At 40.6% G+C, this 27,462-nt stretch overlaps 1 protein-coding gene across 1 annotated transcript in view; it reads left to right on the top strand.

The window, feature by feature from the left end:
• LOC126063279 (protoheme IX farnesyltransferase, mitochondrial) overlaps positions 1–27,462 on the top strand; it is a 205,983-nt gene that overhangs the window by 54,421 nt on the left and 124,100 nt on the right. The window contains exon 4 of the mRNA XM_049861554.1: positions 9,588–9,712. Coding sequence (XP_049717511.1) covers positions 9,588–9,712 — 125 coding nt within the window. The remainder of the gene's footprint in view (positions 1–9,587; positions 9,713–27,462) is intronic.

Below are 27,462 nucleotides of genomic sequence, written 5' to 3'. Positions count from 1 at the left end.
AGGTCTTTTGCAGCAGGTTTGTCCAATGCAATATGTCGTTTGATTTCTTGACTGCTGTTTCCATGGGCATTGGTTTTGGATCCAAGTAAAATGAAATCCTTGGCAACTTCAATCTTTTCTCTGTTTATTGTGGTGTTGCTTATTGGTCCTGTTGTGAGGATTTTTGTTTTCTTTATGTTGAGGTATAATCCATGCTGAAGGCTGTGGTCTTTGATCTTCATCAGTAAGTGCTTCAAGTCCTCTTCACTTTCAGCAAGCAAGATTGTGTCATCTGCATAACGCAGGCTGCTAATGAGCCTTCCTCCAATCCTGATGCCCCGCTCTTCTTCATATAGTCCAGTTTCTTGGATTTTTTGCTCAGCATACAGGTTGAATAAGTATGGTGAAAGGATACAACCCTGATACACACCTTTCCTGACTTTAAACCATGCAGTATCCCCTTGTTCTGTTCCTACAAGTGCTTCTGAGTCTATGTACAGGTTCCTCGTGGGCACAATTAAGTGTCCTGGAATTCCCATTGTTCGCAATGTTATCCTTAATTTTTTATGATTCACATAGTCAAATGCCTTTGCATAGTCAGTAAAACACAGATAAACATCTTTCTGATATTCTCTGCTTTCAGCCAAGATCCACCCGACATCAGCAATGATATCCCTCATTCCACGTCCTCTTCTGAATCCAGCTTGAATTCGCAGTTCCCTTTCAATGTACTGCTGCAACTGTTTATGAAGTATCTTCAACAGAATTTTACTTGTATGTGATAGTAATGATGTTGTTCGATAATTTCCGTAATCTGTAAGATCACAGCCATTGAAAACCCTGTGGAGTGGTTCTGCTCCGTAACACATGGGTCACCATGAATCTCAATCGACTCAATAACAATGGCTTTGGTTTTGTTTTTTTATATGTATTTTTTGCAGTATTTATACTATTGTATATAATATATATAATGTATGAATTCATAGTTATTTGTAAATAAAATTCATGTACTTTAACATTAACATTATATTCATTATAAGACACAAAAATGTGTTTTATAGGAAGGAATTAAAAATCAAATATAAATAAAAATTATGGTTTTTTCCATACCCCTGAGATATACACACTCTACTTTGAAATGCCGTGTTTTTGAGATTAAATAAATCCAAAAGCCCTTGGAAATGTAAAGCCCTTCACAAATATGAATTTTGTGTCCTCCTTATCATTTTTAGTCTACATTTATTAGAAGCCTGCTGCAGAACAGCTGCCAGGTGGCCACTCACCTAGCGGAGATAGAGAGGTGACTTACACGTAATACGGAGGCATGTGGAGCTTTAGATGAAGCGTTTTGTCGTTTCTCTAATTCCTTTAGGCACTGCTTTGAAATGTAAAGTCTGAACTTAGTAGCCCAAGAGATACTTCATCCAGAATTACATAGGAACCACATTTTAATAATTACTGCTAGCAGCACTTGCTAAGCCCTTATTGTCTGCCAAGCAATGCATTGGTGCTTCAGTAGTAGAGTTTTCACTGACCATGCCAGAGACCCACGTTTGGTTCTTAGCCAGTGCCCCTCATGCACAGCCACCACCCGTCTGCCGGTGGAGGCTTCTGCGCTGCTGTGATGCCCAACAGGTTTCAGCAGAGCTTTCAGACTAAGATGGATTAGGAAGAAAGGCCCAACAATCTCCTTCCAAAAATCAGCCAGTGAAAACTCTGTGGACCACAATGGTTCAATCTGCAACCGATCATGGGGATGGCGAAGGACCACACAGCATTTCATTCTGTTGTGTGTGGGGTTGCCACGATTCAGGGGCCAACTAGACAGCAGCTGACAGCAACAGCATTTGCCAGGCACTGGGCTAAGTGCTTTTGATATAGTGAAAAACTAGTGTGCCACTAGAAGGTGTCACTCAGGGTGGACAGGCGTCTAGAAGTCAAGAATGGTTGGTTGCTAGGGATATTGAGCTTGGAGAAGTAGATACTGTAGGAATAATTGCATTTGCATGATTGAAGTGTTGTGCTAAGGAGGAAGAAGTTCAGTGTTGCTGCAACCAAACCAAGAACGCACTGCCGTTGATCGAATTCCAACTCATAGCAACCCGATAGGACAGAGAAGAACTCCCCCGTAGGGTCTCCAGGGCTGCAAGTCTTTACAGAAGCAGACTGCCACATCTTTTCCCCCATAGGGTGACTGGTAAGTTTAAACCACCAACCTTTTGGTTAGCAGCCGAGCACTCTAACCACTGCACCACAAGGGATCCTTCCAGTGTTGTTCCAGAAGACAGAAATTACATTAATAGGTGGGTATTTCTAGGAAGTGAACTCTTACTTGGTTTGTGAGAGAACTAACACCTAGATATGTTCTGTGACCAAAAGCCTTACCCAGGGAGAAATAGCTTCCTCTTACCAGATTTAGAGACAACGTCCATCTGAAATGTTGTAGATAGGATGCCTGCATCAGGATTGAGATTAAACTAGTTGACTTTAAGTTCCTTTTGACCTTTTAAGATGTTATTATTTTTTGAGTCACTGAATTATGTTTCAGTCCTTTGCTCTGTACTTTTGTGTTTGTTCAGTAATGACGTCCCAGATTTCCACCTTCAAAAAAACTTCTGTGTAAACCCCTGACTATACCGTTGCCATCCTTTTAGGCCCTGATCACTTCCCATTTAGTGCATTGCAGTGGCCTCTAGATGGTTCCCTGAGTGAATTTTCCCCCTTACCAATCAATCCTCTGTGTTGCTGATAGACTAGTCTTTCTTAAATGCCACTTTCAGTACAATTTATATTAGTTTTTTCTTGCTGTTACATATTACCACAAACTTACTGGCTTACAACAACACAAATTTATTATTTCACAGTTTCCGCAGGTCAGAAGCCTGAGGACAGCATGGCTAGACTCTGCTCAGGGTCTCAGCATGCTGAAATTGAGGTGTTGGCAGGGGCTGTAGTTCTCATCTGGGGTTCTGCGTCTTCGGGGCTCATTGGTTGTTGGCAGAATTCATTTCCTGTGGCTGTAGGACTGAGGTTCCCATTTTCCATCTAGCTGTTGGCTGAGGACTGCTCTTAGCTCCTGGAGGCCACCTACAGTTCTTTGCCAGGTGGGCCTCGTAGGCCTACAGGGTTGTTGCTTTCTTCCATGCTAGTAACTTCCTCTTCCTTACACATACTCTTAAGGTTAGCTGATTTATACCTGCAGCATCTCCTTACAGCAATACCTAGATTAGTCTTTGATTTAATAAAGTCCAAATCTTATGTAGGCCAGATTTTAATGTCCTTTGTAATGTAGTTTCAAACTTTATATCCAGTATATTCCTCAGTAGTCCACAGTGTGACTTTCTTCAGCATTTATAGATGCTTGAAGTTTTGGGTATTGGGTTTGAAGTTTGATAGTTAGCATCTTCTCTGAGAACTGGCAGATAACTCCAAATGGAGACAGTGGAGCCTTTTCAGAGGAAAGGGATTGGATCTCAGTCTGTCTTGAGAATAAGAACATAGATCGATGACTGTTCTAAAACCTGATTAAGAGACAAGCCCTGTCAGGAGATACCGGAGCCCAAGCGTGGTGAGGAAGCTTTCTAGCCAGGTCGGGGGAGGGCAGATCATCCAGGGTGGAGAGTTGAAGCCTAAGTGGGGTGGAAAGGACATCCCACGGAGGGACAGCCTGGAATGGGGTGTCAGCGTGGTGGGAGGCAGAGGGTAGAGGTAGGGGAGGGGACAAGGCAGCCTGGCATGAGGACTCAAAGCCTGAGGGGCGAGGCAGGTGTCTTTGCTTAGAGGTGGCCCAGGGTGGAGAGTCAGAGTGTGAGCAAGGTAGAGAGAGGACCAGTGTCTGAGTGTGGTGCAGAGGGCAAGGAGGGGGGAGAGGGAGGTGGAAGTGGAGGAATGAGTACATACAGGGAATTGATCAAAGGAAAAGTAAACCAAGGAAACAGGGAGACTTCTCATCATCACAGAAGGGAGTAACAAATACGGGAAGAGAAACCTGTCGTGTAGAATTGGAATTGTAGGTATTGATTTTATATATATAAAGAGAGAATGAAATATAGATTGAAGTATGTGTCCATCAAGAGGGACTGGGAGCAGCAACAGCCCAGTGACAGTGAACACACAAAGTACCCAGGTCATAGTTTCTAAATATCATTCTCTCGTAAAAAGAACCAAGGCCCTTTGGAGAAGTGGCTGACCCAGTACTGGGGCAAAGGAAATACAAATGAGCCTGGAACATCTTGTGCTAGAAAGCAACGGAGATCCCAAAGAATAATGAAAAATTTTGTTAAAAAGATACAGAAGACAGCTTTAAGGTGCTCCCATTGGCCAAACCAGTGACAATTTGAGCATCAAAATAAATAATAGTAATGGATTATAGCCAATTGGTTATAATGGTTATATGGAAATCATACAGATATAAATAAATAGTTAAAAATTTGATGGGGAATGTGATAGTTACATGGTTCCAAAGTACAAAGTATTTATGAATAACAACAGGAAAAATAGTACGTTTACAGTGGGGAGGCTTGGCCGACATGAACTTAGTCAAGTGACCAAAATGATCACTGTGAGGGGTGGGTCAAATAGAAGTTATGTGCCATCTGATACCATGCAGTGAGAAGGGCATACATTGCTCCTGTGATATTCCTGCCAAAGATCATATTGTATGACACTCTTCAAAATAAAACCAAAAAACCAAACCCGTTGCCAACAAGTCGATTCCAACTCAAAGTGACCCAATAGGACAGAGTATAGCTGCCTCAGGGTTTCCAAGGAGTGGCTGGTGGATTTGAGCTGCTGACCTTTTGGTTAGCAGCTGCACCACCAGGGCTCCAAAATAACTGGCCTGTAGTTTTCAGAAGTGTCAAAGTCATGAAAGTCCAGGCAAGGCTGAGGAACTGTTCCCCACTGAGGGGCACTAAAGAGACTCAACAACGAAGTGTAAGGTGTGATTCCAAACTAAACCCTCTAGTTATAAAGCACATTGGACGTATGGTTAAACTTTTCTGTCAATTAGATGGTAGTAAGACAGCCTTGTTAATTTCCAGATTTGATGGTTGCATTATGATTATATAGGAGAATGTCCTTGTTTATAGGAAATTCACACCAACATATTTATTTGTGGGTCATAGGTTAGCAGTTTATTTTCAAAGAGTTCAAGATAAACAGAGTTCTTTGTATCCTGTTTGTGATTTTTTCAGAATAAAAATGTTATTAAAACTATGGAGGACATAAGTAAGAAGTTCTTCCTGGAGAAGGCAGACAGAAGAGACCGTATTTAGTGAATCCTGTTTATGAAAGGACATGGAGGAGGGTAGCCTGATGATTCTTAGGTCAGGCCTTATGATGCGGAGGAGATTGACTGATGGGATGGCGTGTGTGCTAAGGTTGGACCTAGTAGTTGGTTGTCTTAGTGAAGGCTTCTACTGAACCTCTCTTCCTGGGGAAGCTTGGGGTTTTTCTGGCTAGATGGCCCACCGAGGATCAGGGGACGGTCCAGATTCCATCATCCAGTAGGGTGGGTATTAACTCTTCCATGGGTCCCCAGAGTCATTACTGGGCTTCAGTGCAACGCCTCTGGGCCCATGCTGGATGAGTCCTGCTTTGTTGGCAGCGTTGATTTTATGTTTATTTGTGAAGGGAGAGAATGCGAGATTACCAAATAAAATATAATTTCAAGTGTTCTTAATGAAAGAATATATTACATTCACTTTTAATGAGCTTCTGGTGTTGCAGAATGATTCCATGTAATGAATCCCAGGAAATCAATGAAAAGTTTAATTACAGTCATGGCAGCATTGTATGAGAATATTGCTTCGGTCAATTTTACTTGTACAATTTATCAATCCTCTCTGCCGTTCTCTTTCTTTAAATTAATTGCTTTGATGAAGTGCATAAAAATACATTCTTTGTCAGCTTTTGAGCTTTTTTAGAAATGTGTTATAAAAATCCAAGTTTTCTCCTTTATAATAGTAACTAATAATAATAGTTTATATTACCACTTAAAATCTATACATCTTTAAATTTGGCAAAATTTCCATTTTGCAGATTCAGTCATTGTTATATCTTCCTAAAACATTGTTCTTTTTCCTTTGTCATTTTTTCCTAAGTCCCTGTCTGTGTCTTCTCAGCTTACCAGTAGACCAGACCCATCAGTCAAAAACAGATGCGCTCTCTGGATTGCTCATCACCTGATTAAGCTCTGGGGTGAATAAAAAGAAAAACAAGTACTTCCTCTCTGAATTAACTTAGACTTTAGTTGGCAAAATACTTAACAATTTTGCTTTCCTGTAACTGCATACCCTTTTCAAAATGACTCTTCTTTTTAGAGCATTTTTGTTTTGACAATTTAATAGTTATGGAGCTATCTTGTCCACTATGGTGGCAATTGATTTTTTTTTTTTTTTTTTTTGGTCATTAAAGTACAATACAGAATGCTGGTCTGGATATTTAATTTATAGATATCTAAAGTAGTTGTTTTGGAGACTCTAGATCTTACTAATTATATCTTGAGAAAGCGCTAATAGATTTTACATGCTCTTCTAACTACAGCTGTTGTTTATGTGTGGCCTACTTTTGTTCTAAGGTTTTACAGTTTAGTCAATAATTGTTCTGACTGATTTACTCTCTGGATAGAAGTAATTTACGTAGTTTCATTTTGAGAAGGAAAAGCCTTCAAATTCTCCCGTTGATACCATCAACCTTGCTTCTTGGGTGGTAGAATTTTTCTGGTGGAACTGAGAAGTAGCCTGGGTGTTAAGGATATTTTGTTCCAGTCCTGGCTTGTCACTGACACACAGTGGAATCTGTGAGGAGTCACCTGACCCATCTGGAGAGCTGCTGAGCTGTGCAAAACTAGATGACTCTCATTCTGTAACGCCTCTCAGCCCATCCACAAGACTTCATAATTTATGGTGTGATATCTGTAAGGAAAGAAAAAGCCTCCTCAAAGAAGGGTGCTAGTGAGTGTCATAAAAGGGGCTTTGTCGTTTACTCTAAAAATGGTGTTTTCCTTGATGGTCACTATATGTGTGCAGGTGTGGCTGAGGACTGTTACATGAAAGGTTGTTCTTCCCTGTTGCACTTTTTACCCTGTTGGATAAAAACTTCTTTTACATATATGGTCACTAGACATGTGCAGGTGTGGCTAAGAGGACTGTTACGTGAAAGGTTGTTCTTCCCTATTGCACTTTTTACCCTGTTGAGTAAAAACTTCTTTTACATATGTGGTCACTAGACATGTGCAGGTGTGGCTAAGAGGACTGTTACGTGAAAGGTTGTTCTTCTCTGTTGCACTTCACCCTGTTGGGTAAAATCTTCTTTAATATATACCGGCAGCTACTGTTTACCAAGCCTGGAATCACTGAGGAGTTTTCTTCTGGGCATAAATTTTTGCAGAATTAGAGAGCTAAAAGTTGCTGTCAGAACGTTTCCTTTGAAATAACTATTCTATTTTGGATTGTTGCCCCTGCCTCACGTGGTTGTTTGGTGCTGTTGTGTACCTTACGTGAAGTTGTGTTATGACTTGTATCCTATCTGGCCCGGGGCTGGCTGTGCCCCAAAGCAGAGGCAGTGAGAGGGGACAGTGCATGCTTCCTGACCTAGAAGCGCCCCCTGCTTAAGCTGTCCTGCCTTTCTCCTGGGTGTGCTGCTCTCTACAAACTTCTGATCAGATTCCTGTTTGCCTTCAGCTCTTAATCTCTTTGTCTTCTTGTCATCTCTATCTAAATCTCATTCCCAAACGTTGCCCTTCCATCCACTTAAACCTGTCTGCTCTTTTCTGGAGATAAATCTTCCCCCAGGTGATTTGGATGCACACCAAGTTTGGGAACCACTGAGTTAAAGGAAGGACCTTTTGCCCAAAGTACATGCTCTTTAGCGATTTCTAATTCAAGATGGCAGCCGCAGCACATGTCCTTAAGCCGTCTTGCAAATTGCTGTTGAACCCAGCCAAAGAAATATGGAAATACCAATAAACCTGTGTCTGTCTAGAAATTAGGGAAGAAGCCTGCCCATATGATATAATTATAAAGAATTTTTATAAGTCTGATAAGTCTAGATTGAAGGATATTCCAACCAACTTATGACCATTAGGTGGAATTATCAGTTTCTCTAGCATTTGCATATCGATGTCAGTAGTGGTGTCTTCCTGCCTGTTTCCTATGTTCCATCACATGTTTATTTGACACCTGTGACACCACATCCTCCTGATTCTTGTCTCCAAATATTCTTTCTCTGTATCTTTCACTGTTTCCTTTTCCCTTATCTGTAAAGCTCTGACCTTTTTCATGTACATCTTTTCTACTGCCCACGCTGTCCATTGGGGATCTCATCTGTTCCCTGAGGCACACAGCTTTGTGTTGAGCCCAGCCTCTCTCCTGAGCTCTACTTTCACATTTCATCTTCTTACGGTGTATTTCTACCTGAATGTGCTGTGGTTCCTCAAGAGCAGCATTTTCCTAAAACCAGCTAGCTCCATCACCTCTTCCCCTGGTTTTCTTATTTCTATTAGTTTTACAATTCTCCATGTCACCCAGGTGCCGCACTGTACCCTTCATTCTTTCTTGTTGTTTTCTTTTCCTACCTCTCACAGTTACCAAGTCCTAACAATTTTCCAATCAAAATATCCCTTATACCTTTTCGATTCCCACTTTGACTACCGTTATTCACAGGGGATTACCGGTGTAGACTCTTAAACTGTCTCTGAAAAACTCCCTGTCTCCTGTAAACCATGGCATTGGTCTTCTTTGCCTCTGTGCCTGTTCTTGGAATTATCCATCTGCCTCTAATGTTACCCTCTCCACCCTTCTCTTCCTTCTCCTACATCTCCTCTTGGAGGTCTAATTGAAATGCCATCTTCTTGAAGACTTCTCAGATAAGTCCACCGGTGAGTGATCCTTTTTCCAATGAATTTCTGTAGCCCTCTGTCAGTCCCATTCTTAGACACTCTCTGGCCCCGTCAGCTTCTGTAAACCTCCACGAGAGAAGCCTGGGGCCTACAGAAAAGGAGCAGCCTTAGTGAGTGCTTGAATTGCATGGCTTTGCTTCTGCGTCTTGCCACTTCCTTTCGTCCCTGTGGGTGGCAATAGGATTATCATCTCCCTCTAGTCATCTTATCGTCCTCTGGCCCCCAGGACCATCCGTCTGTTGTGTGCAACCCTCCACTAGTTGCCTGGAGCTTATCACTCGGTTGAGACCTTTATTATTTGCTACCTTGTGTTACAGTCATTAATGTATGTCTGTCATCTCCCTGTCAGCTCAGGTCTGCAAGAGCAGGCGTGAGACCACATACATCTGTATCCGTTACAATCCTAGTACCTAGCACAGTACTGACCGTGGTATTCAGTAAACGTTTGCTGGGTGAGTGATCGAACCCAGAATATCCACCTTTTCTTTTATTCTTGAGTTAAAGGAAAATTAACATTTTTTGTGATGAACACATGATTTTTATCATTAGAAAAACGTATTTGAGACGATTAGGCTATAAAAATAGTTCATGTCATTAATGTAGTCAGTTGCCTTATATGGAAGACGGCTTGTCCTTTGTCTTTTTGGCTTTTACAGTCTGGAGCATGTGTTGGTAATGATACATCGGCTCTGTTTCCATGTTGCAGCTCTGGTTGTAAGTACCACGTCAGCTGGATTTGCATTGGCTCCAGGACCTTTCGACTTGCCCTGCTTCCTACTCACTGTTGCCGGAACTGGCCTCGCGTCCTGTGCGGCCAACTCCATCAACCAGGTCAGTTTGCCGCTCTTCAGCTCAGTTACGGTATTGTCATTTTTTCCTAGACTGCAGTATTGTCACATTTTAAAAGACCTTCCAAAATAATCTATATTGATGGATTAGCACTGTGAACTTGTAAGAGTAATTTGTCTTTTCTTTTAAGGTCAGTGGCTTTCACATATGTTCAGGTAAGACAGCAATGGGGTATCTGCTTCATATAACCAGGAATCCTTGGGTTGAGAAGTATTTTAGAACTGTCCTAATTTTTCCTCTTAGCGACATCCTTGTCCATCCATTTCAGGTACCTTTCCCAGACCTTGTCATTATTATCTGCTGGTCTTTCCTTGGTTTGATTTATTTTCTTTTAAAATCACTATTATACTTAGTAGGGTATATTTTAAATAAGCATATACAGCTTTTTAAAAAAGTAGTTCAGTATTCAGTTAACTTAGTATATGAAATCAGAATACATTTTAAAATTAATTAGTATACTATTTTAATGTGCCTTTTCCTCTATGATTTTAAACATCAAAATATTTCTCTAAAAATTTTCCCCTCCCTGGTCACTGTGGTCTGCCTTAACATTGTGGCTTTTTCTTAAGATATTACAGTGAAAAAATCTTGGCTAAAACTTAAGGAAAGTCATTTTCGTCACCAGAACACCCAAGAGGAGTTGGCAGAGTTTTAAAAGAGGAATTCAGGTTATGAGCAGGGAAACAGCTGAGTGGATGTATCATTGATAGTCTGCAAAGTATGAGAACTTTAATTCGATAATGCCCCAAATCATGTGTTTCTGGGAGAAAGATCAATCTGTTTCAAATAAGGCTTATTTTTCTGTTATTATTTTAATGTCAAAGCAGTCTGCTAGTGAGGTCCAGATCGTGCCGCCGCTTTGCCAGAAGTCCGGCTGGCTTCTGTAACCACGATGCCGTCTCTTCTAAGTTGCTCCTTCCTTTTGCTACCGCTGCCTGTATTTCTTGGCTAAGGGAATAAGCATGCTGTGAGCATATTTTTAATGAAAATTTGAATGAATAGCAATATAAGTAAAATGGAATTTTATTTGGTTATTTGAGGTCTGTTTTTCAGGTTTTGTTGTTGTTGTTATTGTCATTTGTCTTATTACCTTTATTAAGTTACAGATCTAGGTCATGACATTGAGCCAGGAGCACATTGTTGTCTTCAGGCTCCTTTAAACAGAAGAGCTACATTGATCCTTGAGATAACTAACTGCTATCTTCTGTTGAAATTACATAGATTCAAAGAAAAGATTTAAAATAAAAATTTGCGGGTTCAGGAAAAAAAGTAGTATCATATGGTTCAGAAATCCTAAAATATTATAAAATGTAAGAGAGTTGCCTTGCATTGGAGCTGCTTTCCTGCCTCACCATCCCAAAAAAAGGGGGTTCAAGAATTCACTATGGGGAAAAAACAAAAACACTGCCTGATGTAACTAGAAAGTATCTGGAGAAAGAAAAAAAGGGAATGATTTACGTTTAGGCAGAAATTTATAGAAACTCAATACAGATCAAGGTTTTAGAAATTTCAGAAGGCCTGTGTTCAGATGACTGCTTTATTTTAGAGTCTGTAGGAAGCATGTTTATCTAGGGGGTAAGCTGGGTTAACTGCTGGTATCTTTGCTACTACGGATGAGAGGTTAAGTTACCACAGTGGCTACGGTACTGTATCTGTCTCTAATGAGATTGCAAGAATTTAAAGCACTTAAGCCCTGTACAAATGAACTGCACAGTTAATGCTACCTGTTATTGTTATTAATATAGAAGTTTGGTCTGTTTCTGGCCCACATCCTTCACGTTTTCAGAATCACATTATCTTCTGGTTATCCCTCTTAATGGACTTAATGGGAAGGGAAAATGTGTTTATTTTCCTTACTGTACTAAGAGAGTTGGATTGTGTTTGCAAACTAAAATGTGTGTGTGTGAATGTGTGTGTGAGTGTGTGTGAATGTGTGTGTGAATGTGCGTGTGTGTCTGTGAATGTGTGTGTGAATGTGGGTGTATGAGTGTGCGTGTGTGTGAATGTGTGTGTGTGTCTGTGAATGTGTGTGTGAGTGTGTGTGTGTGTGAATGTATGTATATGTTCATTACAAGTGTGTGTGTATTTATAGGTACATTCTTTACATCTAAATGTGTGGTGATGCCTTAGGGTCAGCAGACTTTATTCTCTACTCTTTGGTAGACATGTTGGAGTTATGCGTCAATTCTGGTAAATCAAAGAAATACTGCTGAAAAGGTTGATAAGTCAAAAAAAGCAGACATTTATTTAAGACATACATAGTCATCCCTCGGTATCTGTGGGGAATTGGTTCCAGACCCCCACAGATACCAAAATCTGAAGATGCTCAAATCCCTTATATAAAGTCGCGTACTATTTGCATATAACCTACGCAGACCCTCGTGCGTGCTTTAAATCATCTCTAGATTACTTATAATACCTAATACAACGTAAATGCTGTGTAAATAGCTCTTATGCAGGACGTACTGTTTGGGGAAAAATGACGAGAGAGGTGGAAAATGCTCAAACCATGAGAACTAGAGAGACTGAGCGTCTGTGAGATGACGGGAGGCTACAGCAGGGGATGCCTGTACGTCCTTCATTTGCGTGGATTCAGTGTAGTGCTTAGCATACAGCAAATTCAGGTTTTGTTTTCCAGAACTTTTTTTTTTTCACAAATACTTTCCATCTGTGGTTGGTTGAATCTGCAGATGCGAAGGGCCAACTGTAATGGAAATAATGGATTGTGTACCAATACAGCTTTTTTGAGTCGTGACTCTCGGTTTGTACTGTCTGGGTCATATGTATGGGTAAACCAGAGACAGATGGTTTGGGGACTTGTTGCCTTCCTACTGGTCTCCTTATCACCCCAGCCTAGCAGAGGTCAGGCTGAGTGTCTTCCTGAACTTTCCTTGTTTCTTCATCTCTTCTTAATCTCCAGTTATGTTTTGTCTTTCTTGATAGTTGTTCTTCTGAATCCCGTAGCTCTTGCTTCTCTGCTCTGAACTGCAGATTCCACTCCCTGTTTTCAGGGTTAGTTTGAACCTTAACTGACTGATGAGTGATGACACTGATGTAAAAACTGACTGTGTGGCGGATCCCTGGGAGACTATATCTTTTCCTTATCGCATACACACTGTCTTTGTTTTAGTGACAAACTGCGTTTAAGGTTTAATGTGAGAATTCCTGATGCCTTGGTATGTATTTATACTTCAAAATTTGAGTAATTTGATGATTCTGAATTCCGCACTGAGCTCCCAGACACTGAAAGGAATAGGAATTGGGGGTGTGCTGGGAGGAGGGCAGGGGGAATGGACAGTGAAGCAGATGTTATTTGTTATGCCTGTGCTTCCTAACCCCGTCCAAGTATTGAGAATTCTTTGTCTCTTGCTATTCCTAACGACTAATGGAACTTCAGAGTGCTTTAAGCAAGATATCAGACCTTTAAAATGTGTGTGTAAGTGATTAAGTAAATCCAAAACTCACATTTTCATGACCACCCAGTCCTGTCTTACCAATTTTCTAGGAAGTTTTAGAAAATATTTTTTGGCAAGAAGGGGAAATTACTTACCTGTGTAATTAATCTTAAGGGAAATTTCACTCTGGCATTTCCTTCAGATCCTATGCCAGATTTCTCCCAGAAGCAGTGATCACAGGAGGAACAAAGAAATTTAAGGGGATTTGAATGATGGAGTGTAGAGATAGGGTGAAACAAAAGAGAAAATTTGGTAGTTAATAAGATTTATGTATACTTGTAACCCAGAGAGTTCTTAGACCTTAAAATGTACTGTGTAGCCTTAAATATTACCTAATACATAGTTTTAGCTTTTTTTCTAACTGGGATTTCTTTACTACCTGAGGATATATATCTGCTAGTTGAAAGAAAAAAATTAACACTGAAATAGACGATTAATGTAATGTCCTAATATTGTCATTAATATGTCTGAGTAAAATTAGCAAACTTACAGTTGATAATCTAGAAAATGCCATTTTGTCTATTACTATAAAAAATTTAATTTTGTCTATTACTGGCACTAGTTAAATAAGCGAGATTTAACAGTTCTATATGTAGTTTTCCTAAACAGCTAGCTAAAGATATGTGGATAAAAATCTGTCTTCTCATGTTGCTGACATTGTATCCTAATTTAAAATAACGGGAATTAAATATTAACGTATGATCTCATGAATATGAACATATCTTCAGACTGGATTACTAGTTCTTATAAAGACATTCAGGTATTAGCAAAGGACACTGTTCACTGTGCCTGGATTCCCGCCATGATTCTTCCTCACTCTTGAATAAATGACGGACAGAATGGCAAAATGACTTATTCTAACAAGCATACAATCAGTCTTGAAAACAGACATGTGGACAGTCCCCTGATTCACACTCCTAGGTGTCTTCCCACAAAAGGAAATAATTTATAAGTTTTTCAGCAGATAGCTATCCAGCCATCCCAAATACCTCTGACTTAAATAAGTCAGGTTATATAAAAAATGACCCTTTTTAGTTAGTACTCGGGGAACATTCAGCCTTTAAAATTTTGTTTTAATGCCTTTGAAAGGCACCAAAATGTGAATGAACTGCTTCTTCCTTCTGCATAGTTAGAATTATTGAGGGCGGACAGCTGTTGAAATCCTCTTGAAGTTTATCTGCCCGCTAGAAAGTAATTCTGATTTGGCTAGGACAAGAAAACAAAATGTCATTAAGCAGTAGAAAATACTAATATTCTGTGCTACTCTTTTCTTGAAAGTTATTTTCTGAAGGGATCCTTAAACATCTATTGATTACTTATGCTAGGGATAAAAAGACTAGTCCCTACTTTGAAGCAATTCATGGTCTGGTAGAGGAAGGCAGATGTGTAAATGAATACAATAAAACAATAAAATATGTCAGTACTGAGGTAAAATGCAGCCGTTACCGTAGGTGTACGTAGGACGGCTTAGGGAGTGGTCATTCCTACCTATGGAGGTCAGGAAAACTTCACAGAGAAGGGACCAGAGAATATGGACCAGGTAGATGAAGCACGGGAAGGAAACTTTCCAGGCAGAGGGACCGTCATGAGTAAAGACACAGAGATGTAAAATTGTACGCACAGGGAGACTGTTCAAGAACTGCCAACGTTGCAGTGCAGCTGAAGCCTCAGGTGCAAGGTGGGGAGCATGCTGTGAGAGGTTTTTGAAGAAGCTGGCAGGGACCAGGCCGTCAAGGGCCTTGCATGCCTCTAAAGTATTCAGACTTACCCTATACATGTTGGACAACCATTCCAGTTGCCAGAGAGTCGATTCTGACTCATGGCAACCCCACATGTTTTAGAGTAGAACTGTGCTCCATAGGGTTTTCAATGGCTGTATTCTTTCAGAAGCAGATTGTCTGGACTGTCTTCTGAGGCATTGCTGTGTGGGTTCAAACCACCAACCATAACACAATTAATTACTTTCTCTTACATTTAGGATAGAGAAGAAAGTCCTAACTTTGAACTACAGACTAGGCATGGTCGGCTTCTCCAGCCTCATCTCTTTCCATGTTTCAGCCATAGAGTTTTACACAGGCTTCTCCCTCTGCCTGGAACCCTGGAGGCCCTGCCTGTTTAACGCCTTCTCATCCTTAAGACCTTAGCTAGAGTGTTCGTTCATTCATTCAAGAAACGTTTCCTAGGCACCTGTTATATGGCAGGCACTGTGCTTGGTGCTAGGGATACAGACAGGTTGCTTCTTGGTGTTCACAGCGGAATAGTGCGATATAGACAATAAATACGTTAGCAAGAAAATACCAGGTAGTGGTAGTGTTGTGATGAGAATAAAACCAGAAGGTACAGCAGCATTGCAGCTTCATAGAAGGCTTCCCTGACCCTCCAGAACCCCAGAACCACTCAGCTTTTCCTCTCTATCACAGCACGTAGCTCTCTTTTAATGCTTTTCACAGGTTCTAAGCACGGCTTTGGGTGATTATTTGATTGCTGTCCCCTCCATCAGACTGGGAGATCACTGAGGGCAGGAAGCATAGCAGGCATCAGTGACAGCAGCGCCACCTACTGGCTCAGTACAGGCTCGGGAGCCCATGGCCCGGGGCAGCTTCTATGATTTGGGGCCGTTTACTTAACCTCTTTGGAATCAGTTTCTCATCTGTAAACAGTTGAGATTGTGGAGAATTAAATGACACACAGGTAGTCCCTGACTTGTGACATATATGAGTTACTATGTATGCTACGTGTGGGACTTACAACCGTCTTTTTTTTTTTTTACATCTTATTGTTAGCAATCTGTACTATATACAATGTTAAAATATATCTGTAAGTTTATATGTAATGTTTCCAGCCCCCCAAAACAAATAAAGATGAGATTTACAAAGATGCTGATAATAAAAGGCAATAATAATGAAAAAAAAAGAGGTACCAGCTTAGGCCAGAACCAGGGTAACACGGAATCATTGGAACAGATCCCCTTTATCAACTGAGGACTACCTGTACTAGGTGCTTGCCCAGGGGCCTGGTACATAGTAAGTATGCAATTAAAGTTAATTATTATTTTTCTCAAAAAAAAAAAACAATGTTGCTGTTGAGTCGCCTGTGAGTCGCCTGTGAGTCGCCTGTGAGTGAGTCGCCTGTGAGTGAGTCGCCTGTGAGTGAGTCGCCTGTGAGTGAGTCGCTTGTGAGTGAGTCGCCTGTGACTCATGGCAACCCTGTGTGTTACACAACAGAGCTGCTCTGTAGGGTTTCTTTGGCTGTAATCTGTATGGAAGCAGATCTCCAGGACTTTCTTCTGCACCCCTGCTGGGTGGGTTTGAACTGCCAACCTTTAAGTTAGTAGTCAAGCACAAGCCGACTGAGTCACACAGGGACCCTTAATTATTATTACTGTTTGTAAAAATTGATTGAGGAAGGGACGTCGAGAGATGTGCTCTCTAGTCCGTGGAGTAAAGCTGGGAGATAGACCAATTCAGATGACAAATAAAGGAGTCAAGATGGTGTGAGCCTGTATCTACAGATTCAACATAGTACCAATCAAAATTCCAACAGCTTCTTTAAAGAAATGGAAAAACAAATCCTCAGTTTTATGTGGAATAGCAAGAGACCCCCATTAGCTAATGTAATTTTGAAGAAGAACAAAGTAGGAAGACTCACACTTCCTGATTTCAAAACGTTATACAACTGCAGTAATCAAAACAGCCTGGTACTGATATAATAATAGACACATAGGCCAGTGGAATAGAATTGGAAGTCCAGAAATAAACCCACACATCTACAGTCAGCTGATTATTGACAAGACTGCTAAGTCCACTTGATGGGGAGAGAAGAGTCTCTTTAATAAATGGTGCTGGGAAAATTGGATTTCCACATGTAGAAAAGTGAAACAGGATCCATGCCTCACACCATACACAAAAAGAAATCCAGGATGGATTAAGGCCCCAAGTGTGAAAACCAAAACCAGAAAATTCTTAGAAGACAATACAGGGGAAAGATTGGCAGGCTTAGCGTTTAACGATGGGTTATCTGATATGATTAAAAAAAAAAAAAAGCACGAACAGCAAGAGACAAAATAAATAAATGGGACCTCATAAAAATTAGATACTTTTGTTCATCAAAAAGCATTACCAAAAAAGTGAAAAAACAAGCTACCAATTGAGAGAATATCTTTGGAAACCATGTATTTGATAAGAATCTAATAACCAAAATATATATAAAAATTCAACAACTAAACAACAGAAAGACGACCCAATCAAAAAATGAGCAAAGGACTTGAACAGACATTTCACCAAATAAAAATATTGAAATGGCCAAAAAACACACGATGAGATGTTCAACGTCTTTAGGCATCAAAACCATAATGAGTTACCATTTCACCCCCACTAGGTCGCTATGAGTCAGAATTGACTCGACAGCAGTGGGTTTGGTTGCTGTCCTCTCCCTCAGACTGGAAGATCACTGAGGGCAGGGAGCACAGGTTTAGCATGGCTAAGGAGCTCGTTAAGCACTTGGCTGCTAACTGAAAGGTCGGTGCTTTGAACCCCCAGCAGCTCTGCAGGATAAAGATGTGACAGTCTGCTTCCGTGAGATTACAGCCTCGGAAACCCTATGGGGTGGTTCTGTTCTATCCTGTAGGGTTGCTATGAGTCAGAGTCAACTTGACAACAATGGGTAGGATACTTAAGATTTTTTTTTTTAACTGTGCTTTAAGTGAAAGCTTACAGATCAAGTTAGTTTCTCATACAAAAGTTATACACACATTACACACGTTCTTATGTGACACTAGTTGCTCACCCTATAACGTGACAGCACATTCCTCCTTTCCACCCCAGATTTCCTGTGTCCACTCAACCAGCCCCTGTCCCCTCTGCCTTCTCATCTCGCCTCTGGACAGGAGCTGCCCATTTATTCTCATGTCTCTACAGGAACTAAGAAGCATACTCTTCACGAGTATCATTTAATATCTTATACTCCAGTCTAATCTTTGTTGGAAGAGTTGGCTTCGGGAATGGTTTTAGTTCTGGGTTAGCAGAGAGTCTGGGGGGCATGCCTTTTGGGGTTCCTCCAGTCTCAGTCAGATCATTAGTCTGGAGGATGGCTAAGATTTAAAAAAAAAAAAAGGAAAATAATAAAATTTGGCGAGGGTGTGGTGGTAGGAATGCAAAATGATACAGCCATTGTGGAAGACAGTGTGGCGGTTCTTCAAAAAGCTAAAATAGAACTATCTTGTTGTGGAGTTGATTACGACTCATAAAGACTCAATATGACAGAGTAGAACTTTCCCATAGGGTTTCTTAGGCGATAATCTTTATGGCAGCAGATTGCCAGATTGTTTCCCCCGTTGAGTTGCTGGGTTCGAACCACTGACTTTTTGATTAATAGGTGAGCACTTAACATTGCAACACCAGGGCTCCTGTACCACCCAGCATTTCCACTGCTAGGAATATACCCAAGAGTCTTAAAAGAAGTGATGCAAACAGACGTGTACATCAGTGTTCATTGCAGCACTATTCATAATAGGTATAAGGTGGAAACAACCTAAATGCCCTTCAGTGGATGAATAGATAAATAAAATACTGCTCCGTCAGAAAAAGAAATAAAGTCCTGATACATGCAACAACATGGGTGGAGCTTGAAGACATTGTGCTGAGTGAAATAAGTCAATCACAGTAAATATTATATGGCCCCACTTACATAAAAAACAGTAACAGGCAAATTTATACAGAGCAAAGTTTATTAGTGGTTACCAGGGGCAGGAGGGAGGCGTTAAAAAGGAACTATTGCTTATGGAACACTGAGTTCTGATTTACGGTGATGGAAACATCGCATTGATTAAGGGTAGGGTTGCACAGCTAATTACTGTCAGTAAGTTGTATACTTGCTAAAAGTTGAATCAGCAAAAATTTGTGATATGTATGTATGTTTTTAACAACAACAAAAAGGAAGAGTAGCTGCTGAGACTACCTGTGTACAGCCAAACACCTCATGGAATTTGGTTTCTTGACTTGGAGGTTTAGGGTGACAGTTTCATGGGACATCCAGTTATTTGGCCTAATATGGTTTTTAGTGCCTCTGCTTTAGCTCCTAGTCTGTTGCATAGTGCCTGGGGCCTTAAAAGCTTGCAACTGGCCATCCAAAGCACAACAATTGGTCTCTATTCACCTGGAGCAGCAGAGGAAGAGCGAGAGTCAGGAACAGGAAGAGCAAGAGTCAGGAACAGGAAGAGCTAGAGTCAGGAACAGGAAGAGTGAGAGTCAGGAACAGGAAGAGGAAATGGAATGTGTACCTAATTACCTATATGAACAGCTGCCCCTTTGCCATGAGACCTGAAGAGCTGGATGATGCTCACCTACCATCACTGAATGTTCTCATCAAAGATCCTACAGAAGGACGCTGACTAAAAGGGGGAAGAATAAGGAACAGAATTTCAAATTCTCGTAGAAATCCAGACTTTCTGGAGCCATTGAGGCTAGATGAACTCCCGAAACTATTGCCCTGAGATAATCTTTAAACCTTTTAGGCAAAAATATCCCCTGAATCCTTCGTGAAGCCAAACAACAGTTTAGCTTAATTCGTAAAGGATATCTGCCTTGGGCATTGTGCCCTCTTAAAGAACCATCTATATGGGGTTGAAATGACAACAGCAACTTGAAAGCTTAGGTAGGAAGCATAGGGACAGTAAGTTTATGTCAGGTAGCCCTGGTGGTGCAATGGTTAAGTGCTCAGCTTCTAACTGAAACGTAGGAGATTTGAACCCACTAGCTGCTCTGTGGGAGAAAAGACCTGGTGATTTGCTCCCATAAAGATTATACCCTAGGAAACCCTGCTCTGCCCTATAGAATCGCTATGAGTTACAGTCTACTGGATGGCACACAACAAATGTCTATCAATCAAGGAGGAACAATTCAGAAAAGGAGGGTAAGAATGGTTGTACAACTTAAAGATCGTAATCACTGTCGCTGCATCGTACACGTAGAAATTGTTGAATCTGTGTGTTTTTAACAACAATAAAAAATAAAGGTGATATGGACCTGAAGTTACATCAGTAGGAGAGGAGTTGAACTGGGAGGCTCGGCCATTGACTAGAGGTAGTAAGTAAGGAGAGGGAAGGGGTATAGAGAGGATGTCTGATATGATTGGGTGGACAGAGAGTGTCATCCAGTGAGGGAATGCTGAAGAAGGAACAGGTCTTGGTGAAAAATAATAATTCCGTTTTGGAAGTATAGGTTTGCTGTACAGGTAGATATGAGTAAGGGCTGTATTGGATCTCAGAAGAGATCTTGCAAGGAGATAGAAATAATAACAATAGTAGGAGTGAGAATAGAAGACCAATGAAAACTTAGAATCTCTGGGCTGGGAGTGGTTTTAAATTTTTTGGTAATTTCTGTGATGCAAAGATAAAGATATTGGACAAACTGAATGAAAGTTATGCTGAAGGAGTAGGGGTGGATCAGCTCAGAATAAAATAGTCCTTACCTCCAAAGCTGTAGGTGCTGTGGCTCCTGCTGTCTCCGTTTGGCACCCTTGCTCACTCCCCTCCAGCCGCTTTGGCTTCCTGCCACTCCCCAGTCCATCAGTAACTCCTACGCAAGAGACTTTGCACTTCCTGTTCCCTCTGCCTTCTCATAGGTATAGCCACTTGACTTCATTCAAATTTCAGCTCAAATTCCACTCAGAGTTGGAGGAGCCAGGACACTTGTTGTGCTCCTCTGGTGTATTTATTTGACTGTCTTCCCACTAGAATGTCAGCTCTGTGAGAGCAGAGATTTGGTTTATTTGTTGCTCCCCCAGTGCCTAGACGGTATCTGGTACATAGTAAGAGTTGAACAAGTGAATGACTGAGTAGGGAAGTGAGTAATGAATGGTGCTTACTGTCTGGTGGAGGCAAGAAGCAGCAGTCAGAAATTACACAGGTTAAGTGTAAAACCACAACCACAGTGCACGGGAAGGCATTCAGGGCGTACAGCAGGGGACCCTGATCTATCCATGAGGAAGACGGTCAACGGCGGATCCATGCAAGATAAAAGGCCAAACTGGAGACCTGCTTGGCCTTCATTTCTCCCCCTTGGTCTTCCTGTATTGCTTCCTGGGATGAGAAGGGGATTCCCCAGGGACAGATTTATCTGTGGACCTCCACCCCAAGCTGCTTAGTTCCTGGGGTTACAGTTGCATTGCTAGGAAAGACTCTTGGAGGAGAGACGATACACAAGCCTCAGAAATGAGATTTTTTTTTTTTTTTTAAGTTATTCCCTGCACATGGTACTCATCTCAGATACCCACGGTGAGTATTTCTCTCTCAGAAGGAGACACTCTCAGATCCTGCTGTACGTGTTTTCCTTGTTGTTTTAGAGCCACGTGTGGCCATGAGCAGTTGGAGTGTGAGTGCTCTGGCTGAGGTGCATGCTATTATTGGCCTTGGTATATGCTGGCCCAGTGTTGCTAGAACTGCTGGTTTTTCAATACAAGCTAGAAATTTGGATTTTCATGTGAGATTTCCTGATTTTATATGTAGGCTCAATTTTAGAAACACTGTGTAGGCCAAACAAAACCTTTCAGTGGGCTGAAGTTGGCTTGAGCCCTCGTCCTCACCCCAGATCTTGGCCTTTGAAAGAGAACATACACTTTTTATACCGCTGTTTACGAAAAGAAAAGAAAAATCTTTCACAAGTGATGGTGGAATGTAGTTTCCTCTCTATTTTCATGCTGAGCAGGGTGAAGCACTGCATCTCTCAGGAGCGTAGATAGAATCAAGCTGATATAACTTGTAGATTAGGCTGCCAGCTTTGTTGGACATATGTGTCTCCTCGAGTTTTACCATGGAAGAGCTCATTATTTTTTAATTAAAAGAAAAAAAAGTGGATGTTACCACTTTAGTGTTCAAAGGTAAAGTCAAGGAGGGTCAATGAGAAATTGCTTCAAGAAACACTTGGAAATTGCGAACGTGTTTACAATTATTTCTCTACTGATAGGGTTATGTTTCAGAAAGTGCCAATGATTATGACAGAGTAACACAGCTCTTTGTGAAATTTAAGTCCAGTGAGTATCAGCACCTTCAAAGACAATAACAATTCCAGCCTGCATTTATCTGTCCTCCTGTGAGGAGTTCCTACAATGTGTGTTGTATCATTCCCTGTGAAATTCTTTGGCTTAATTGTCTCTCGGTTATACACAGTTGTCTGAGGTCAGTTTTCCGTTTTGCGGTTGTCGAACAGCTGTCAAAAGACCAGACCCTCAAGTTAATTTACATTTTGTGCCATATTCTGTTTAGTATGTTTCTTGGCTTAAGCATTTAAATAGTTATCCACATTTCTTAATCATCCTTTCCCCCATTATCCCATTCTTTCCCACAGATGTCCACATATACATCTTAGGATGATGATAAATAACTTGATCATTTTCCAAACATAGTTTTTTAAAAATTTATTTGAATTTTTTAAAAAATTGCTTGAACTGGACACTCAAGCCATTTAACTCCACTGGTCATTTTGCGAGAGGAGAAAATCATGTCTTACTTATTTTCATCCATATATTCATTGTTGTTTCTATCAAGTTGAAATCTAAATAGTTGAGTATAGGGTTCTTAATTGCTTTCTAAATGTCTGTATAGGTTAGCGTGGTAGTAAAGAATTCAGCATTCATTTTTAGTAATTCATCGATCAAAGAAATACTTCTGGGTATGCCATTGCTGTTTTACCACAGAGCAGCTCACACTGCCAGCAGATGATATCAACACTATAATCCTCCGTGTTAGGTGTTCAGTGAACACTTCAGACTTCAGTAATTTGACAGAACAACTACAGTCATGTGCGTATGTAATTCTCAGTTATAACAGGTAGAAAAGACCTAAAATGACTATTCTTAAATTTTGATCATTAGGGATTACTCTCTGGTACCACAGTAGTATTCCCATATTAGTTATTTTTAACCTTTTACGTGAAAGTCATTTTAATCAATGTTTGTTTAGTACTTGCCTTCCATAAACTTGTATGTTATATAGAGCTTGATTTAACCTTTTCTGGATTTTGACACATTCTCCCCTGAGGTCTCGTAACTCCTTGTATACTTTCTGTTACATCATTTATTAATTTGCCCTTTAATTATGTTCTTATATATCTGAATGTTCCATTAGCCCATGAGCCCTTTGGCTACAAGGGCAAGTTTTATTTATCTTAATCCATAAACCCAAAACCCATTGCCATTGAGTAAATTCCAACTCATAGCAATCATGTAGGACAGAGTAGAACTGCCCCATAGGATTTCCAAGGCTGTAATCTTTACAGGAGCAAACTGCCACACGTTTCACCCATATCTTAATCCATAAACCAAAAACCAAACCTGTTGCAAATGAGTCAATTCCAACGCATAGCGACCCTATAAGACAGAGTAGAACTGCCCCATAGGTTTCCAAGGAGCTGCTGGAGGATTCGAACTATTGACCTTTTGGTACGCAGCCGTAGCTCTTAACTGCTGTGCCACCAGGGCTTGGATCTTAATCCATAGTACCTGGCAGATAGGACTTATGGGCATTCCCTGAATACTGATTGAATAAATAAATGAGAAAATGAATCAGCAAATGAGAACATCAGTTCTGCAATTAAAAGAACTTAAATATATAGTGTTCCTTTGTTATTCTAATTTATCAAAGCTGTCGTTTAAAATGAAATTACCTTTTACAAGGAAGATAATCTTGTTTGTACAAATTTTCTTGGAAATTTTAGTCATTTTTGAAAGGATTAGCATTGATACTGTAATAGAACAACTTCAATTAAAATTGGATCTATTCTAAAAGAACAGATAAAGTCAGGCTAAGGCTAATGACAATGTTAAAAGTTTGTTTTATAACAACAAAGTAGTTTTTTCTTAGGATACTAAGTGAAATTATGTATTAATTCCACCTTGTCATTCGAAGGTTTTAAAAACTTGTTCTCTATTAATCGGTATTCTAAGGTGATTTGGAGGTAACATTATAAAGTATCCATTCTATGTGCTTACAACAAATACCTGTTAATGAAAATGTATTTCAGTGATAAATTTCCTCACCGGAAACTTCATTACCAGAGGAAAAAATAAGATAGGAAGTACAGAAATGCACACTGTTCATGTGTCCTACTGCCTGCTCAACAGCTCTACTTCGAGTTCTGCAGGCTACCAGAAATGAAGCCTGGTTACAACTAGATATCTGATCTTTTCCTGCAACCTGCGCCACCTTCCCATCTCAACTGCAGTCAGTCCAATCTGCCTGACTCATTCATGACCCCTAGTTTTCTCTTAAACCCCACGTTTAATCCATCAAGAAACTCTACTGATTGTGTATAGAACATATACACATATACATACATAAACACGTGTGCATACACACATACATACATACATGTCAGCTGTGGGAGCTGCAAGAAACGGCTGGAAGATGATTGAATCCTGTAGCCATTTCTCATAAACTTCACATTACCTTACCATTGTCCTTGCCCGAATTGTTGTAACAGCCTCCTAACTGATTTCCCTGCCTCCACCCTTGCCCTTCTTTAATTTTTTTTACTTGTTTTTATTTTTATTTATTTTTTTATTGTACTTTAAATGAAGGTTTACAGAACAAACTACCTTCTCATTAAACAGTACACATACTGTTTTATGACATTAGTTAACAACCCCACAACACGTCACCATTCTCCCTTCTTGACCTTGGGTTCCAATTACCAGCTTTCCTGTTCCCTCCTGCCTTCTCTTCCTTGCCCTGGGCTGGTGTGCCTCTTTAGCCTCGTTTTGTTCATGGGCCTGTCTAATCTTTGGCTGAAGGGTGAACCTCAGGAGTGACTTCATTACTGAGCTAAAAGGGTGTCTAGGGACCATATTCTCAGGGTTTCTCCATCTGTCAGACAAGTAAGTGATCTTTTATTGTGAGTTAGAAATTTGTTCTCCATTTTTCTCCAGCTCTGTCCAGGACCCTCTATTATGGCCCCTGTCAGAGCAATCAGTGGTGGTAGCTGGGCACTATCTATTTGTGCTGGACTCAGTCTGGTGGAGGCTGTGGTAGCTGTAGTCCTTCAGAATAATGCTTCTCTTGTGTCTTTAGTTTTTTTCATTCTCCCTTGTTCCTGACGAGATGAGACCAGTGGAATATTCTAGATGGCCACTAATAGGCTTTTAAGACCCCAGACGCTACTCACCAAAGTAGAAGGTAGAACATTTTCTTTATAAACTGTGTTATGCCAATTGAGCTAGATATTTACCAAGACCGTGGTCCCCACAGCCCTTAGCTCAGTAATTTGGTCCCTCAGGGAGTTTGGATGTGTCTATGGAGCTTCCGTGACCTTCCCTGGACAAGTTGTGCTGGCTTCCCCAGTATTGTGTACCGTCTTACCCTTCACCAAAGTTACCACTTACCTATTGTCTCTTTAGTGTTTTTTCTTCCCCACCCCTCCCCTCCTTCATAACCATCAAAGATTATTTCTTTTTGTGTATAAACCTTCTTGTAACTTTTTATAGTAGTGGTCTCATACAATATTTGTCCTTTTGTGATTGACTTAATTCACTCAGCATAATGCCCTCCAGATTGATCCATGTTGTGAGATGGTTCACAGATTCATCATTGTTCTTTATCGTTGCATAGAACTCTATGTACCACAGTTTATCCATTCACCTGTTGGTGGGCATCTAGGTTGTCTCCATATTTTTGCTGTTGTGAACAATGCTGCAGTGAACATGGGTGTGCGTATGTCTATTCATGTGACAGCGCTTATTCCTCTAGGATATATTCCTAGGTCTACAATCTATTTTTAACATGACATCCGTAATGATCCTTTAAAATTATAAGTCACGTCGCGTCACTCATTGCTCAAAACCTCGCAGTGACTGCTTGAGTGCCATCCTGCCACGCATCCTCAACTCCTGTGTCTTCACACTCTGGCCAACACCGAGGATCGTCATTCTGTCATGTTAAATTTCGAGAAAAGGAGGATGACCTTATGTTTATAATGCTTTAATTACAAATACTTATTAGTCATTTGTATTTTCTTATTAATTGCTATGATTGCCAGTTATATCTTTTGCCCATTTTTATGTTAAGGTATTTTTAAATGGTATGTAAGAGTTTTTTGTATATTAAGGATATTTTTTCCCAGTTCCTGTCTAGTTGATTTGGACTCATGGCAACCCCAGGTGCGAGAGAGTAGAACCGTGCTCCATGGGGTATCAGTGGCTGATTTTTCAGAAGTAGATCCCCAGGCCTTTCTTCCGAGGCTCCTCTGGGGTGCTCTAACCACCAGCCTTTGAGCTAGCAGCCAAGTGCTTTGACCATCTGCAGCACCAGGGACATTAGCCCTTTGTTACATGTTGCAGATATGTTTCCCAGCTTGTCCTCTGTTTTAACTTTTATTTATGTTTATGTGTTTTGGAATATAAGGAGGCCTTAAATCTTTTAATATTCAAACCTGTCATTTTGTCATGGTTTTTCCTTGGTAAAAAATTAAAAAGGCCTTGTGTCCTAGTATGTGGATTAAAAAACAGTAAGTTATGAGGTGGGTTTGATTTAATTTGGTTCTAGATTGTTATCTTGTTATCCCAGGATTATTTTGAAATGCCACTCTTGAACTATATTCTGTGGTACTTTGGATTTATTTCTACTTCACTAGTCTGTCCGTTTATTCTGTCCAGAACCTCGCCCTTGTAAGTAGTATATCTCTACTATGTACTTCAATATCTGAGAGAGTTAGTTTTCCCACAATCTACTTCTTTTTCAAAACTCTTTTGGTTCTTCTTACTGGTTTATTGTTTCATATAAAGTTGAAAAGCATTGTTTTGAAGTTCTTAAAGAAACAAAAACGTGTTAAGATTTTAATTAGAACAACATTATGCCCCAAATTTATGTGGGGCAAGCAGACAGCATTGCAGTAGCCCTTTTATCCAGAAGCACGCTGTATTTCCTAGATTTTAAGGCAGGGGGGTGACTAATATGACACTAAGGCCAATTGCCAGGAGTCGGAATTCACTGCAATTCTTAGAAAATTAGGTAGATGGTGATACCATCCCCTGCACAGGGAGGACCTGGCTTGATGGGAAGATCACGAGTTCAATATTGAACATGGCGTGTTTGAAGGGCCGTCAGTATGATCAGGAGGAAACGTCAAGTAACGTTACTAAGCAGATTCCAACTCACGGCAACCCCACGACTGTCAGAGTAGGACTGTGCTCCCTCCGTGGGGTTCTCAGTGACGGATTTTTCCCAGAAGTAGGTCTCCAGGCCTTTCTTCCGAGGTGCCCCTGGGTGGACTAGAACCTCCAACCCTTCGG

The sequence above is a fragment of the Elephas maximus genome, chromosome 19 (assembly GCF_024166365.1).
Source record: "Elephas maximus indicus isolate mEleMax1 chromosome 19, mEleMax1 primary haplotype, whole genome shotgun sequence".
Lineage (NCBI taxonomy): Eukaryota > Metazoa > Chordata > Mammalia > Proboscidea > Elephantidae > Elephas > Elephas maximus.
The sequence above is the reverse complement of the archived record's forward strand: the minus strand, read 5'-3'. Positions and strand labels throughout refer to the sequence as shown.